General features: G+C 39.2%; 1 protein-coding gene and 1 long non-coding RNA gene across 5 annotated transcripts in view; one reads left to right on the top strand and one right to left on the bottom strand.

Annotated features, from left to right (window-relative positions):
* LOC125459122 (uncharacterized) overlaps nt 1–7,227 on the bottom strand; it is a 42,144-nt gene extending 34,917 nt beyond the window's left edge. Inside the window, exon 1 of the long non-coding RNA XR_007248967.2 lies at nt 7,142–7,227. This is a non-coding gene — a long non-coding RNA (uncharacterized LOC125459122). The remainder of the gene's footprint in view (nt 1–7,141) is intronic.
* Nucleotides 7,228–7,435: 208 nt separating this feature from the next.
* LOC125459526 (Wilms tumor protein homolog) overlaps nt 7,436–17,622 on the top strand; it is an 83,074-nt gene continuing 72,887 nt past the window's right edge. For 2 of the 4 annotated variants that reach the window (XM_048546058.2, XM_048546057.2), the window contains exon 1: nt 7,436–8,257. In XM_048546058.2, coding sequence (XP_048402015.1) covers nt 7,861–8,257 — 397 coding nt within the window. In that variant the 5' untranslated portion in view covers nt 7,436–7,860. The remainder of the gene's footprint in view (nt 8,258–17,622) is intronic. The other 2 variants (XM_048546056.2, XM_048546055.2) reach the window with 2 other exon arrangements.

The following is a 17,622-nucleotide window of genomic DNA, read 5'->3' as shown; positions in this document are numbered from 1 at the left end:
GCTATAAGCTTACTGACTCAGAGCTGAGCATTCTACTTCTGAGCCAAAATTGAAACTAATAAAGCAGTAATTCAAAGTATGTAGCTTCAGTGATAGTTCAGAAATGTGGTCAGAAGCTCATCTCCAGGTCAAGTGTGTAAGATGTATCCATTCATCATTTCAAACTCCAGGTCAATGAACGCTAATTTATTTTTTAAAAGTTTTACAAAATTGCTGTTTTTTTAAGAAAATAAATTGACTTTCATATTTATTACCAAAAGCAAAGATTTCACCATAACTATTTCATTTAATCTCATAGACCATTGAAGAACATTGAATATATATTCTACACACATTCAAGAGAAAAAAAATGGAGTGTGTCTATGAGAAAAACTGATATGTATTATGATAAAATCTACCACAAGTAGCAGACTGGATTCAGTGCAGGAACACTTCAAATCCAATACAACATAACTTTTGAATTGTTCAAAAATAAATTTATGTTAAATCATGAAATTTTTAATTAAAATTTGAACTGCTTCTTATCTGTGTCAACTATGCTCACCTGTACATTCTCAGCTGAATCAGAATGCTGTAGATTCAAGCTTTACTTTAGTGGGTAGAGAGTGAAAAATGAGGTAAACATCCAAGTGCAATACAGAGGGAGTCCTGTGGTGTTGGAGATGTAATCTTTTGGTTAGGGAAGTTGAACCAAGGCTCAGTCCGTTCTTGTAAAAGATCTCATAGCACCATGTTGAAGCTGAGCAGAGCAGCAGTGGCCAATGTTTATCCTTCAGCCTACACCACTTAAAAACAGACAATGCTATCACTGTAGAGCTTTGCTACATACAAATTGTATAATATTTCCTACATTACAATAGCAATGGCACATTATGATTACTTAGTTGGCTGTAAGTGCATTGGACCTTCCTAAGGTAATGAAAGGTGCTATATAAATGTAAGTCTTTACTTATATCTATCTTTAGTCAGTACCACTATACCAGCACCAAAGTGAATAATATATTTGCTCACTTACATGATAGACATATTGAGAAGATTGTTTCAGTTTTAAAGTTCTGATACTCAAATCCTAACTTTTTTTGTTATTTGAGACCTTAACCAATTATGAGGAAATGAAGAAATGTTTAATCAGGAGTGCCTGGCTGGTGGTACTTTTTTTACCCTCTAGCATCTAAGTTCAAACTTTGTTCAGACTGAAGCAATAAGCTACTTTCTGATGCCCCTCTCATCTTGAACCTCTTAGTTCACTTATTGCGTGTTTCTCTGTGAAACTCAATCTTACTTGCATTATCTTGTGCCCGGCTACCTCAATTCGTAGAATTCTGGGAAAGGATCCACCTGCAAAGAAGTTCCCAAATAGGCTCATCCTGAGGTAGTGGCAGTACATTATGGAGGAAATGGGATAATGATGGCTTATCAAGTGCAGCTTTGTTCATATGCATCAAAGTTGCTTATTGTCACAGAAAAACTGCAATTGAAATTGTTTTGAGGTAAATTGTGGATGTACAAGAAATCATGAAAAATTTTGCATCTTCTGACACTTTTATTAAGCCTCAGAATTCTCAAACTTCAGCTCAATTGCTGTAATCATTTTGCCTCCTTCTTCTATAAGGTCATGTTATCAAGGTTCATTGAACAGATTTAGGGATAACATTCTGGTCAGCCATTTCATAATTTATTATTTTTTATTATTTGATGGGATATTGCTAACAAGGTCAATATTTGTTGCTACCCCTAATTGCACTTGAACTGAATGGCTTCCTAAGTCATCTTAGAAAGCAATTAAGAGCCAACTATGTTACTGTGGTTCTAGAATCTTGTCAAATAGGTCAGACTGAATAAGGATGGCAGATTTCCTTCCTATAGGACGTGAGTGAACCAGATGGGTTTTTTTTGCAATGATAGGTTTGTAACAACATTAATGAGACTAGCTTATTCATTTCTAGCATTTTATTAATTGAATTCAAATTCCATCTTTTAAAAGTCCATTCATGGGATTTGAGCATTACAAGTTGGGCCAATATGTATTGTTCATCCCTACTTTGACTTAAGAACATGATGGTGAGCAGCATCCTTCAAATGTTGCAATCCATGTGGTGTATATACACCCACATTACTTTTAGGGAGGGAGACTAGAATGCTGACCACCCAATACTGAAGGAATATGATATATTTCCAAATCAAGGTTACAATTGGCTTGGGCAGTAACTTGGAGATGGTGGTTTTGCCTGGTAAGATTTGACCCCATTGCCCCATGGTATTAGCCTGGTCCTCTAGGTTACTAGTCCAGTGAAAATAGCACTCAACCATTACTAGGTTGGAGGTGCTGAAAGACCTACTCCTGTGCAAGTATGCCTTCTGTGTCCAGCTGCTTTCCTTTCACATTGATATTAGACTTGTCTGGTTTAAATAAAGTGTTAGTACTCAACTTGCCTCTGGAGAAGGGCAGGTACTCAGAGAAATTTACTCCACTTGCCTCCAGTATCCCTAACTCCATGCTGTATTGTTGGTGCAAAACCAGCTCACTTTGTTCTGACAATTTATCGGAAGTATAATATGCTCTTGATAGTCATGACAACCCAAGATGCTTTACCATTAAACTGGCCCTGAAATTAAGTGTAGATGACTGCAAAGATTGGAGATATCTTAGCACTGATATACAAAGAGTTGAATGTCCCATCTACACTCTTTGAACATTTGATTCATAGATTTTTGGTGAGAGTCTCCACAAGTTCGCAAATCTCTCTCTCCGAGGCTGGATTAATGAATTTCAACCACGTTGAAGTCAAAATGAACTAAATACAAAGGAAACTGCTGTGAAACTTGGAATTCATTTTTAAAAATCCCCAAAAGTTAATGCTTATTCTTGTTCCAATGATACTGCCTAATCTGCTGAATATTCCAGCATTTGCTGTTTTTTTTTGCAACATACATGAAGGACAGTCAAGTTGGAGACCCCTCACTCTAAATGCTTGACCTGAAACCCAGTGTAATCTTGGGAAACTTCAGACATAAATTTCACTGCACCTTGCACCTCTCCCTGACTTTATTCCGTACTGGAATGATGCTACATTGCAGCAGCACTGAAAGTACCAACTCTACATCGCCACATATTGAAACAGAGACATGTCAATTTTGCAACATGTTGCAATTTGGCACACTGAGCAACTTTGCGCCACACTGGCTTATCAGAGAAATCAGGAACCGTATCTATTGGCTGAAATATACGTGCCAATGTGATCTCAGTTATAGATATATTTAACAAACCTATTCAGTGACGTTTGACACACCTTTAGGGTAAATAAGATTTGAACATGGGTGTCTTAGCTCAGATGTGACTTCACTACCTCTGCTCCGGAAGAACCCCAACATCCCGAGTGCAAATTGTACATAGTGATGAAATGATCCGTTTGCTGGGTTAACAACGAACAGAAGATCACTTGTCAATCTTTTACACGGACGAGATCCTCTTCAACTTCCAATGCCGGGGCTTAACAGACTAATCTTCACCTTTACCTTTGGCATGTTGCTTTTCCATCTGTTACTGACCAGTCTGGGGAGCTGAACAAATGACCAGGTCGATAGTCCAGGTTGGGGAGACACTGAATGAAATCACTTACCTCACCCACAGCAACTTCTAAAATAAAGTGACGGGGCCGATTGTAAAAGCCGAACCACAAATCAAAATAAAACAAATTTGTCATTATTTCAAAATGGAGTAACGTCCAGTTCAAAACTAGTGAAATAGGATCAAGGTTCAAATCAGTCGAGGAAAAGCACGTCACTCTGTACAAAGAGAGATTCAATTTATCGAGGGAAGTATGTGAAAATAATTGTTAACTGCGCCAATTGACGTTTTCGTGCTTCTTAAGAAAAGTGTTTATTTTTCATTCTCTGAAAGTTTGGAATGTCAAAGGCAATCGTTCCAAACGTGTTTATTCCAAAAAAAAGTTCACCTGCAGAATCGGGGGTTTAAGTATAATAAATAAGGTAGTTAATTGGACATTTTCCAGCCCAAAGGGAAACTGCCTTTTCTTTGGTCGAGGAAGGTGCTTTCAGTCAGGCACGTTTAGTTGGAGTGGTCCTAATTCCCAAAGGTAGAGGCACATTGTGAAAGTAATAGATGGTCGGTCCTCGCAAATCCTTACACCGGGCTGTGAAATTAAATGAATGACGTTCTTTACACAGATTTGAATTGTAACCTTCATTCTGAGTTTCGCGCCGTTTCATGAAAGATGTTGAAATCAATTGGCCTTGTTTGAAGTCAAAGAAAACTTCCAAATTGACAGTAAATCCGCTAGGAGTTCAAACTGGACACACCACTCTTTGGTTTCTCGCACTCTTTGGATGCATACACGAAGTTCGCAAGTTCTGACAATCCAAACAATGAAAAACCAAAATTCCATTCCCCGGGGGAAAAAAAACCCACGGGAACGCCGCCTTCAATGAAATTACTTACAGCAAATGTGCATCAAAACCATAGCTTTACACCAACTCTCAAAGTACATTGTGACGTGGGACGCTGGCTAGCTTTATTATCATTCCTCTCTATCGAGGCGATTAATTTCGCCCGGGTCTTTTTGCAGAATGATTACTTTTAGTTTTTCAAGTTAAGTCGTCCTGCTGCTTCAACATCCTTCAAATAAATCTGATCGCAGCACCGTTTTAACTCTCCTTAAGTTCCTCTCTTAATCTTCAGTTTTATTCGCTTTTAAACAAATCGCTTCAAATTGTTTCGAAATCATTTTCAAATTTCAAAATTTGACTGCTTATTTTCAAACAAATAGTCGTGTATTTATATCTACATGAAACTTTTAACTTGACGTTCTTTGTTTTAAATTCGAAAGTTCTTTAATTTTTTGTCTAAGCGCTCCCAGTTTCTGAGGGGAAACTGCATTTAAAAGGAAAACGCCAGACATTTACACATTCGGTCAATTTAATATTTGGTGAAATATAACAACTCTTAGTCAATACTGTACTGATTAGCTCTAGGCTCTTTCTAACAGTGACCCGATATCGAGTCACACCCCGGAGGGATTTGCGAAGAAACGTGCTGTGTAACTGGCTGGAGGAAAAATCAATAATATTTTTAAAGTAACACGCACTTTCCTTTCATATTGACAATGCCCAATTGAATTTAAAGCTGAGTAACTACCAGACTACAATGGATAATAACTAGAAACGACTTATCTTTCTCCTTGATAGTCTCTTAGGGGAAAATATGATGACTGTTTTTAAATCGTACAAAATTACATCAAATCTAATGCGTTCTTCTAAAAACTTCCGGTGAAAATTAGAGGAACATATTTTATAGAATACAATGATATAATTACAATATTGCAAATAGACGATTTTGTCTGAAATGATTGCTGTATTTCAGTAACTGTTCTCTGTGCTCACTGGTTAATAGATCTTTCCCCACGAAAACCTTTCATTTAACTGTGCTAATCTTCAAATATAGCTATAAAGTTTAAGAAAAAAGGATGTAGCAATAAATCTCAAGAAATAAAAGAATAATGCGTCATTTGATTGGACGTGTTGTGTTATCATGAACAGTTTTTCTTAAATCTGCCGGATGGTACAAACAGGCGTTTGCATGAAGGTGTTGGGAGCTGCATGGAGAGGGGATTTAGTTTTGCTCGAAACAAGTGATTTCCACTTTTTTTTAACTTTCATGTACACACTGATACTTAAGAAATCATAAGGATGCAATTAGGGCGAAAGTTCAAACGTCACAGGTTCACAATCGCAAGCCATTCCAGCAATTGCAAATTGCTATTTTCCATCCCGAGATTATTACTTAGAAGCCTACAAGAATAATAAATGCCCATGCTTTCCGCAAAGTAGTTTGAGGTAAATAATTAATCGTATTATTTTGTACGCTTGTAACCACGCGGTTTTGTTTTCCTAATGTTTGGTCTTGGAAAGAAAGGCGTGAGACCTGTTTGCGATTGCATCTGCGGCAAGTGTAATTTCGCATCTCAAAATATTTTACTTTGTACTGTACAGGGCGTGTAAACTCATTCAATAACTGGCACAGCACTGCACAGTAACTGCGTTCCATTACTTAGGAAGTGTTCTATGCAATAAGGTCACCACCTCCACTGTATAGTCGGTTATATCATTTACTAAATTAAGATCTAATCTGGGTAAAAATGCATTGCATATCTGCATTTTTCACAATTGTTTGCTTCAACCTTTTACTCTAAGGCTGTATTCCTGGCATTCGATTTAGCTTTCACCTGCTTCAATGAAAACAGATCTCAAGTTATCCCAGAGCTTTTTTTAAAAGAAAGCAAATTAAGTAGATCGCTGTTTAACAGACCGTCGGATTCCTGGACCGTGTGAAAATTAAAAGGAAAACATGTCAGGCAAAAAGTAATCGTCTGCGAGGGGAAAGTTCATTAACGTTTAAATGGTCGTTTATGTGCTGCTCGTTTCTTTAATGGATTGTGGTCTGTCACTTCGGAACTGATGCGTCTCTTCTGTTCTCCCTGCGTTTTTTTCGCGAAGCTAATAGTTTATCATATAGTCCCAATCGCAAATTCTCTGCACATCCATCAACAACCCCGTGTGGTGCGTTCACAAATAAAGATTAAATGATAAGTTGGTGGCTCACATTTTCGAACATTCTAGTGGAGATATTGTACATCAAACCATCGACAAATCAGCAGCCAATTGACATTTAAACTGAAAAAATGTTGCCCAAGTCGGAACAGTTTTAGTGATGTTCGGATTTTATAAAATAAAAATGCCTTTAAATAAAACATATGCAAGCATTTCGCTTATTTTCGGTCGTTTCAAATATCCCAAGCAAAATAAACGAAGCAGCTGGTTGCCCAGAAAGAGAACGTTTCGTGCTTTTGTTTTCAAACATCAAGCAACAGTTTAGATTGTACTTTGGGATCCCACAAGCAGATATAGTGATTCTGAAATCTCCGACAAATGCAGCGATAGCAAAGCGAAGCTAAATTAAAATACAGCGAGCTTTTGTTTTTGTTTGAAATATTACAATAACCTGAATATTCCAGGGAGTCAATTTCATCTCCATCCAGTATTCACGTGTACCTGTGATATTATGTTTATGTATACAGATGTTAAAGTTATGTAGTGTCTTATTCGACATTTTAGTTCGACTTACTGATCTGATCCACAGCCTCCATTATTGCAGAACAAGCTCTTCAGAAAATATAGAGGGGAAGTTTGGTTAGATTCACCACAGGCTTGAGTCGAATGATAGCGACTTTCGAAATTAGGGATGAATTACCCCTACATGCATCCCACCCCCCACCCCCGCTCCGCGCGCGCACACACACACACACACACACACAGACACACACCCTCGTCCCCATCGCTTCCTCCCTGCCCCCACCCCTTCGCCCAGATTGTTCCTCTCTCGCTAACTAATCGACAGATCGCACCACCGAGAGGGAGAGAGAGTGTGTGTGCGTGTGTGTGTGTGTGTGTGTGAGAGAGAGAAAGAGAGAATTGTACACACTGTGTGGACAGGGAAACTGGTCCATGTAACCAGGGAGGACGGATCTCGATCAGAGAGTTTTCAGGCTCCACCTCTCCGCAGTATTTGAGGCTCGGAGTCACCAATCCAATCCAACACATGTGCCATAGTGTTGCTGCTACTAAACACGCACAACTCGCCATCCTATCGTACATACCATTTGACAGCCTCAATACAATAGCCCTGCAGACTGTGTGAAGAGCTTGGAAGTTTGACCAACAAGAGGAGATCCCAGCCCTGGGAATATTGTGTTGGAGGGGGTGGAGGGTGGAACGGATTCATATAGAGAGGAGAACAAGAAATAAACGATTGATTCGTTTTGGTTAAAAGATTGTTTGGACACCATGGGTTCCGATGTGCGGGACCTGAACGCTTTGCTGCCGGCAGTCTCCACTCTGACCCCGGGGAACAGCAGCTGTACCATGCCGGTGAGCAGCGCTCCTCAATGGGCTCCGGTGCTGGACTTTCACCCGGGGGCTTCTTACAGCGCTCCGATCGGCCACCCGTCCTTCATCAAGCAAGAGCCGAGCTGGAGCGCCAGCGAGCCCCACGACGACCACTGCCTCAGCGCTTTCACTGTTCACTTCTCCGGTCAGTTCACCGGCACGGCCGGGGCCTGTCGTTACGGAGCGTTCGGGGCTCCTCCGCCCAGTCAGGCGCCTCCGAGTCAGGCGAGAATGTTCACCAACGGCGGTTACCTCAACCATTGTATGGACACGCAACAGCCAGCCAGGAATCAGGGTAAGAAAACGGCAGCAGAAATGGGAAAAAAAAAATTTACCATTTCCTAGCCCCCACCCCCAAAAACTTTCCATTCAACTAGGGGTAAAATTCAGAGACGGCTGCAGAACTGGTTATTAGCAACGAGTGTATCAACAAAAAGAATCCTAAAAGTATTCAGCTCGGCAGATTCCATTTGTGAAATTAGGCCCTCCTAATTCCCGTCACCAATGTGACAAAACAGAATTTAAACCAAGTCAGATAGATTTAGTTCAGATGTTAGCGGGGGTTTCACTGCAGCAATGTAACTGTTAATAATATGTATTTCAGCGCACTTTTTCCCTTAAAAATGTTGAGATCGGTACTACGTAGAATCGGGCACCCGTTGCAAACCACGTTTGTAGCTAAAATGCAAAGGCGTTTGAAAGTTCTTTCCGTACGACACAAAGTGTTTCCACTTCTTCATTTTGCGTTTCCAGTTCACGTCTCTCAAAAGGCTTCACGCTCCCAACTTATTTTCTGAAGCGGAGCGACTTTTACTGGTCCGGCGCGGTGTACATTTTTTAAAAACCAGCTCTGAGCACTTCATTTTTGCAAAGAAATCCTCAGGCGGAAATCCGAAAGATGGGTTATGTACTTTTTTAAACTCCGGCACCCGGCTCAGATGTCTCCAAACCACAGTCCTGTGTTGCGTACAGTGAAAACTGTGTTTCATTTGTCAAAGTAAATTGGATCAATGGACGTAATTTTGAGGGAAGTTGAAACATAATTGCTAGAAAGACTGTAGTATTTATGTGATTGTAAGCATCAATGAGATGTTCCCAGAGGCACATAAGCAATTGCGAGAATCGACAAAATGTGCATGTATCGACATTAACCCTGTGTATTTAGTGGGGTGTAATATTGTGAGTGCTTTCTGCAGATTGAAGTATCAGAGGATATGAGTGATTATAGATGATTCTTTGTTGCCATTTATGTTGTATTAAAGAGTTGCCTTGCAGAAGCTCGTTTCTCATTCATGGGTGGCAAGGGAAGTGGGGGTGGGGTGTGGAATAATGTTTCCTCAAATAGTGATACCTGGAGGATTGGGTCAAAAAGAAACAAGTTTTCGTTGTATGAAAACGCACGTTATATTGAGATTGAATTGAAACATTTGAGGCACCTTCAATTTAATACACGCGCAGTCTTCTGACAAAGCTTTAAATGGGATTATCAATTAAAAAAAAACAAGTCGTTAATGAAAGTGCAACAAATGCAGAACAGTTTGTGATTACTGGTCAGTGAGTAGGATGAACATAGGGGGTTGAAAACTGAGAGATAAAAGCCGAACGGGGAAAGAGATGAGCGGGTAGACGATTAAAAAGTGCAAGGCATTTGTTTTAATGCAATAATCTAAATCCCCATGTGTAGAAAATCGCAGATCACCCGTGGCTGCTGCTGAGTTGCAATCATTTTACATAGAAAGCTCCTCTGCGCTATGCAAAAGCGGGCCGCGCATCAGGTATTAAAACGAAAGATATTTTTTTCTAGATGTTGGAGATATTCTCACTGCCATCCTTAATACAACATTTTTTTCTTCAGTGGATTTCAAGAGAAATCCTGCATTGTTCCACCACCCCCATATCTGATATCACTTGCAATGTATCTCTTTTAAGCTGCCGCTTTTACAAATATTACTTTTACAGAAATTTCACAGATTTTACTTATACAAATCCGCCGATTTTCTTTTCTGGAATATAATAATGGGTCCTGTGCCCTCTGCTCACAGCTGCCCGGGGAAACAAGCCCGGAATTAATAAATAACTTTTCCCTTCACGTGGATATTGCTCCACTCGAGAATTCCTCCTTTGTGGAGGCCGAAATAAACAGCAAATAAACAGGAATCCGAACGAATTTGAAACGAACGGACGCAGCGACTGGCTGTTTGCTGAGTCGGGCTCTCGCGCAGCAGGGCAGAATTCACCTGAAAATGCGATGCTTGGATCATTTCTGCCTAACTGCGCTTATTGACAATTTGGGGCGTTTCTAAGGTTTTTAATTGGGGTTCTTGAATGCGAGATAATGCGCTTTTGTTTCTTGATGCCCCCACAATATGCTGGTGAATAACATGAGGATGAGTGAGGCCGGGGTGCTGCATTATCGCCGGCATCAACCAGCTGGGCTGAATGGCCTGCTCTTGTTTTCTATTTATTCAAAAAGGTACAGAGGAAGGCTGCAGCCTGTTGAACGGAGGAGGGGACTTGGTGTAAACTATCTCAAGGCTGCAAGTTAGCAGTCTGACTAGATTTCCAATCGTGGGAAAGGCGCTACCTTGGTTCAAAGATTGCTTTCTGCCAAGTCGAAGCCGAGAAATGATCACACGGAGGCATCTCTCACTCAGGGACCGGTTGAAATCCTCTGACAAGAGAGTCTCCCAGCTTTTGCACAAAAGATGGAGCGGGGAAAGTGTCTAATTGTTTACCAGCACATTCTAGTCGATTCATTTTTGGGCATTTCTTTTTGACATTCTGGTAAGACCCTTAAATAAAAGGGATCTTGCCGTCAAATATTTTGTTTAGAATCAAGAAAAGGGGAGGGTGAAGAGGAGGCAGCGCACTCCAAAACTGTGAGTCGAGCTGATCCCGGAAAGCCCCCGGTCTCAAAAAAGCTTTGGCTTTCTCCAAACGTGAAGGTTGCCAGTTGATTGGCTATCGCCGCTGAGTGGCCTCCCCCTGCTGCATTTTCCAATACAGTAGGCTGAGGAAAGGAATGCTACAACTGTTCCCCCAAATGCAGACTAGATAAAATCATCATTGGGGAAGCACGCACAGAACCATTAAATAAAGGTGTGTTTGTCTATTCAACTATGCAGGGTTGAGTGAGATGTGGGCCAAACGCTGGCGAGTGGGACTAGCTTAATTTAGGACATCATGGTCGGCATGGACGAGTTGGACCGAAGAGTCTGTTTCCGTGCTGTATGACCCTATGTTATTTGTTGAAAGATTCATTGCATGGGAACACTTTCACTGTTCAAAAGCTCGTTTAAAATCGTTGCAATTCTTACCTAATGACAAAAGTACACACGAAACCTTGACATTACAATCTGAGAAGATATATTGAAAAGACATTTCCCGTTTTATCTTGCTGTACTGGCGAATTAAATGATGGGCGACTCTTTAACGGTTAATTGGCAATATAATTCTTAAGCCACTGCTTTGAGGATTAGATTTACCTTTTAACATTGGGCATATTTTTGATTTCAAATTTTCAAATAGAGTTTGAAGTAATTGTAAAGGATCGACCCCACTCGTTATCAAAGCCTATTGAAAAATGTCGCGTTTACTCCTTGAATTAGAATAAGTTAATTTTCTTCTAAAGCGCACCATTGTTTTCCCCCGCAAATTGAATGCAGAAGTCAACATTTAATGTTCCTCACGGGAAGGGTTCGTGGAAATAAATTCGGGCAATGTGCACCCGAACGAGCAATTGTGAAGGTGGTGTGTGTGCATCTGAGGATGCTGGGATAGAGTTTAGTCCGTAGTCTCAATACGCTGAGTGAACTTGCTGTGTGATTTCCCATTTCGTTATATTCTCAATTTTGAGAAGACACTGTCAATACTGCGAGACGAACCAGCAGCAGCGGATAATTAATGATTGGGTACAACATGGGCAGTTCTGTTTCAGGCGTCCCTTCTGCAGTGAGACCTGCAGACTTGTGCACATCTGTATTTCAAAGGTGCACATTCCTCCCACGCATCCACACAAATCTTGCCCACAGAACAAGATCTTCGGCATAAATTTACGATATTTTAATTGTTCATCCTTTGGGATAAACAACTTTAATCTTGTGGCTGTAGAGAGATTTGGAGGAAATGGAGGCTCTGAATTTAGCATTTAATATACTGCAGTTAAAGCAACAAATTAATTCAAAGTGTGATGGGTGACATGGGCAATTTGCTCTCCAGTGGGTTTTTACAATAGACCGAACGAACCCTGATCTTCCCGTGTGATATGCCAATTTACCGCAATGGCTTAACCAGCCCAAGGTTTCAAATACCATCAGAACCGGAAACGCTGTTCTCTAATAACAGGAATGCTGTCAGGCTAAGCGCACTATCTTCACTGTCCAAGTTTTCCCAAGAGGTGACTGGGTTAGGCCAAATTGGGACTGGAGAATTGAAAGTGACAATAGCGCCGGTTTATGGGAACCTGGCCTGGAACAAAGCATTTTTCATGGTCTCTCGATTGGGACCAAAGGAGAAACCCAGTTTAAAACTCTGAGTTAGCTCTTTGAACGTCCACTTACTGCACCAAGGAAAATTCGATTTTAATTTTATTTGTTCACGTAATTTCAGGTATAATTACTCCATGCAGTTCACTGTATGTAAAGTCTTAAGCTCTCCGTACAGTTGAGTTCTTTTTAAAAAAAGTCCCTTGTGATTATGCGCCATATTTGAATCAACGTTTGCAAATTGCATGACAGCTGATCTTATTAACGAAAGGGGCATATTTAAACGACAAATAAAACAAATTTTATGTGTTTTAATTAGAGTAGGAATCCGATTCGTGTTTTTTCAAAAATAGTCCAGTTAATTGAAAGTGTGAGCTGGAAAGGTTGATTTACAACGGGGTATCCTGGAAGGGCCAAATGCGGACGCGGGACTTTTTCTGTCTCTTTAAGTTTTGCACTCCCGCTGGTTTGTTTATTTTTTTTGACCGAGACAATTAGGTCTCTGTCATGAGAGGCTGTTTAATTTGACGGAAATGTGGAACCTGTGCGGCGGAGGTCCCTTTTCAGGTTCGGTATTAATTTGTCAGGATCAGCAGCAACAAGACACGGAAACGGGAGCAGAAAATTGTCATCTGCTGGACAGATGGAGGCTGTCTTTGTCGGGATAATTTTTATTACAACAACAAACTATAAGCGCCCTACTTACAGTACTATCAAAGCAATGCAAGCTGTCTTCCTTCTATAAATTACCCATATATACATTTAGAACCCATACCACCCCCAACCCCCACTCCCACCCCCACTTCAGAGTGTTGGTTGAAAGCGCTGGCCGAACCACTCGACTTTCAGCATTTCAAGATATGAAACTGACTTTATTTTAACTTGAAATATCCCTCCCTTCAGCAAAACGATGCCTCAGTCTTCTGGGAAGGGTTTTTATTTTGCAAAGGCGTTTTATAGTTTCTCATGGGCTCCAGATCTCCCACATATGAAAGAAGGTTAGATACAGAGCTCAGGGATTTCAGTACCACCAGATCAAAGAGTTGTAAGGTGTACCACGTTACTATTGCAATCGTTATGCAGGGAGCAAGTTCCCCCCTCCCCATCTCCACACTCACTCCACCAAACCATAAGAAAGAAACTAGACCGCGCCCGTGAGCGCAACTTGAAGATTTTACTCAAGCGATTAGAAATCGAGATTTAAATTTAACACCAGGAATTTCAAGACGGAAACATTGCCTCCACATGGAAGTTATTTCACTTATTGGGAATATTACCGTGTCCGCTTTCCGCGCAATACAATTTGTTTTGCTCGAACATCGCACTTTTTTTTTATTCGGCGCCATCAAATTAAATGCCATGGAAAATTGAACCTGCACACGAGATTTACCAGTTGCTAATCTGACTATCTTTAGGGATATTTTGAAAGGGAACTCGTCCCTTTGAACGATCTCATTTTAACTTCAAATTTCGTGAACAAAGAAGCATTGCAAATTTCTTCAATTTTACCTGGAACTACTTAAGATTGGGTTCAGGACACCTTTTGAAATAAAATCGCAGTTTCACCCCTCTCAGTATCAGTTACCTCTCCAGGTCAGAGATGGAATTTATACAGATTGCTAAAATAACTTCGTTACTGGATTTTTAATGCAATCCTTATTCTTTTATGTAAAAATGTATAGTATAGACGGAGTGATATTAATGGGCAGTGATTTCACAATTCATTCGCAAAGAAACAAATTCCCAATATAGGCACATGGTTATCTGCCGAATTATTGGGAGGACTGAAATTTGAGTTTGAAATACTCTAATGTTAAAAGTTCTGTATAACTACTGGCAATGTTTATTTACAATGGTTGCCTACATTTTATAGAAGTCGTGCGTCTATTGCCTCTGGAGTTTTGTTGTTAATGTAGAATGAAAACTAATGCTGGTAATTAATGTACAGTGCCATCTTCGCCGAACAATTTAATGGGATTCAGTCCATCAATTCAGTAGAAAGTGGGCTCTAGTAAATTGCGTTAGGAATTCCAGCAACAGCAAAGAGTAACGAACGCCGAAATACATACCGGCCATTTACAACATGAGCAACTAATTACAACTTGCCGTTTTAGACGCGCCATTGATGTTTTCAAAAATTCGGTGGCGCACTTGTTGCCCCGGTTAGTTAGAGGGAATCTCAAAGCTTCGATTTTCAAAACGAGGTATGAATTCAACTGTGCTGAATCCATTGTGTTTTCTTCTAGATTTTCTGGTTGCCAATTCAATCGGAACTTTTTTTGTTTTGATGTCGATTTCAAAGTAATCGGCCATTTCAAAACTCGAAATTCAGGACTGAACGATAAGGAAATCTAAGAGATTTGTACCTATACATTGTCCCCGGATTCGTCACTTTCATTTCAATGATACATTTATACTTTCGCAAATGTGTGTTAGCTAAGTGCAGAACCGCATTTTTTAAAAGACAGCAACTTGAGACAAGTAATGAAGGTACAAATCGTTAGACAGTGCTTGAACCTTGAATTAATGACAAAACCTTGTAGCATCTGATTTATCATCCATGATTTATATATTTTATTTAACCCATTGTTGTTATGGGAGGTGTGGGTGAAAGGGAGCTTCTGTCTCTTTGGGACAGACTGGCTTTGCTTTGTGGAATTCCCAAACGAATCGTATAGAAATCCTCGGATGGCATTAAACCAATGTAATGAGTATAGAAACTATTTCATAAGAAAGCGAAGCAAAAAAAAACCGCCCTCCAAGAATAAAAAATTACCGAACACATGCCTGTTTTGGAATTTGCTTCGAGGAATTATTGAAACTTTTTGACGAAACATGAGTTTGCGGACGGAGAGGAATAATTCACTTTTGTGTCAAGGTCTCCATATTTCATAACACATACTGCCAATTATCATACAGATATTGATCATTTAAGACCATCCGATTTATTTTATTAGAAAACGAAATAAAGATTAAAGGTTATCTTCAAGAGCCTATATGCTGCTTCATTCTTCTGAATATCATCACAATCTCCCGCATGCCTAGGACGACAAACACCGCATTAACATTTTGCTGTCTGTATCCGTTGAATCTTCTTTCTGAAGTGTTAAGTCTGTACAAAATCAACATTTGGATCATTGATTCATACTATATTCGGGCTTGAAATGCTGCATTCCTTCTTGTCAAAGCATTTTTGAAATTTTGATTTAGATTTTGGGGGCACTATTACTGCACTAGAAAACTGTTTATCCTGTCTGTAAACAACTACGTATACGTCCATCTAGAGCTCTTTGATAGCTCTTGGCTTTCTGTCCAAATTTGGAGATGGTGTCTATGTTGACATTATGGAGAATAATTAGAACATCAAATTAAATTCAATTTTATTAGCTGTTTTAATATTTGTATCATGCCCCACTTATTTTTATATTAAGATAACCCAAGTTCCCGCAATCGACTTTCATAATGTAGTATTTTGGGATACTGAATTATTAGTTACTTTTCTGTCTACGACTTTAAAACATACACATGCTACTGAAGACTGTTGCATTAAACTAATATCACTAACTTGGAATAATAATCAATGTTTCTAGCCAAACATAATCATTCTATTTGTATTATTAATTATCTTGCTACACTGCAGGAAAGATTTTAGTGAAAGGGTCAGCTACCATCCCTAAAGTATTTTCCCTTTATGATGTTTGCAAATATTTGCTTCATACCTAATGTAATATTTTATTAGTATGCATCAATGGGGCAAGTTGACATGCTGATCAAAAGCAATGTATGATCCTCTCCAGTTTTCCTTTTCTCATCAAATACCTAGAAACAAAATTGGATTTTGTTGTGTGAAAGAAAGTGATTTATATATTGCCTAATGAACCATTGGGTTTCTCCTAAGTAAAGATAAACAGACTGCTTTGAGAGTGGAGCTGAAATCTTTAACACAACTGAATGCCTCTGACATCAGTGAAGACATGGGTTCATCCCAACTAAAATGCTGCATAAATTCATCAAAATCCAAAGATTATATTACATCTTGCAGCATGTTCCCAGGCAGCTATTGTCTGATACGTTTACAGGTAGCATAGGTACAAATCTCCTGTAGTGTAGACATATGAAGAGTCATTGAGGAGCAGGAACATAAGGTTATAGGACAAATAGTTCTTTTGGCACAAGAACTATCTGAGCAGAAATACTCATGTACTCAATACACAAACTAACTGGTGCCTGGACTGTCCATTGACATACTATAAATCATCACTAGATTACTTTGTTTTAAATACTATTTCTATTATGTAGACATCTAATTTCTAGATAATCTTCCACTTAAATTAATTTTATGCAGTATTAATAAGTAACCCATGGCCTGGAATAGAGCCACTTCATTCACTGATTACATTTCTGATTTATAACATAATAAATTTTCCCCATTTTGCAATTGCACTTGATTATTGGACTTCGCATAGTTCAACCTGAGTTGTTACATAACAATATTACTTCAATTGAGCTTTCTCATAGTTCTTTTAAGTTCCTCTCACTGATATCCAATTTTATCATTTGAGTTCTTGACAAACTTGACACCAAGTTTGTCAATTAGGTTCTTATTTCTACTTATTGTCATGAGATGGATTCTTGTGTTCTGCTTTCAAGGTCAAGATATTTTTAAGTTGATGAGAGATTGAAACAAAAACTGTAACACAGATAATCAAAGGGAATAGAGAATACAATGCAGAAAACAATATGAATATGTTTCTGATACAATCAAATTCAAAAGACACACAAAATTAACATCACCCGAAGATCTCAGCATTTTGTAAAGCTTGATTCACAGACACAGAGCAATATGACACAAAATATGCTATTCAACCCATCGTACCAATCTAGTCGGATACTTCAAAGTATTTTGCAATTAATACTATGCTGTCTATTTCCAGATAAGCCTATTTTTCACATTGAAGTGTATATTCAATTCCTCGTTCAATGCATTTTCAATATATTTATGGCAATGCATTCCATATCACAACATTTTCTTCCAATTTTCCTTGACATTCATTTGGAAATCATTGCAAATGTCTTCCAAGATAATGCTTGAATTTTTATATCATCAAGTGTGTAGACATCTAGCTGTGTTTCTAACATTTGCAATAAGTGTTTAGAATTTGAATGTAACAGAGTA

Source organism: Stegostoma tigrinum, chromosome 17 (assembly GCF_030684315.1).
Source record: "Stegostoma tigrinum isolate sSteTig4 chromosome 17, sSteTig4.hap1, whole genome shotgun sequence".
Lineage (NCBI taxonomy): Eukaryota > Metazoa > Chordata > Chondrichthyes > Orectolobiformes > Stegostomatidae > Stegostoma > Stegostoma tigrinum.
This window is presented reverse-complemented; position numbering and strand designations above follow the sequence as displayed.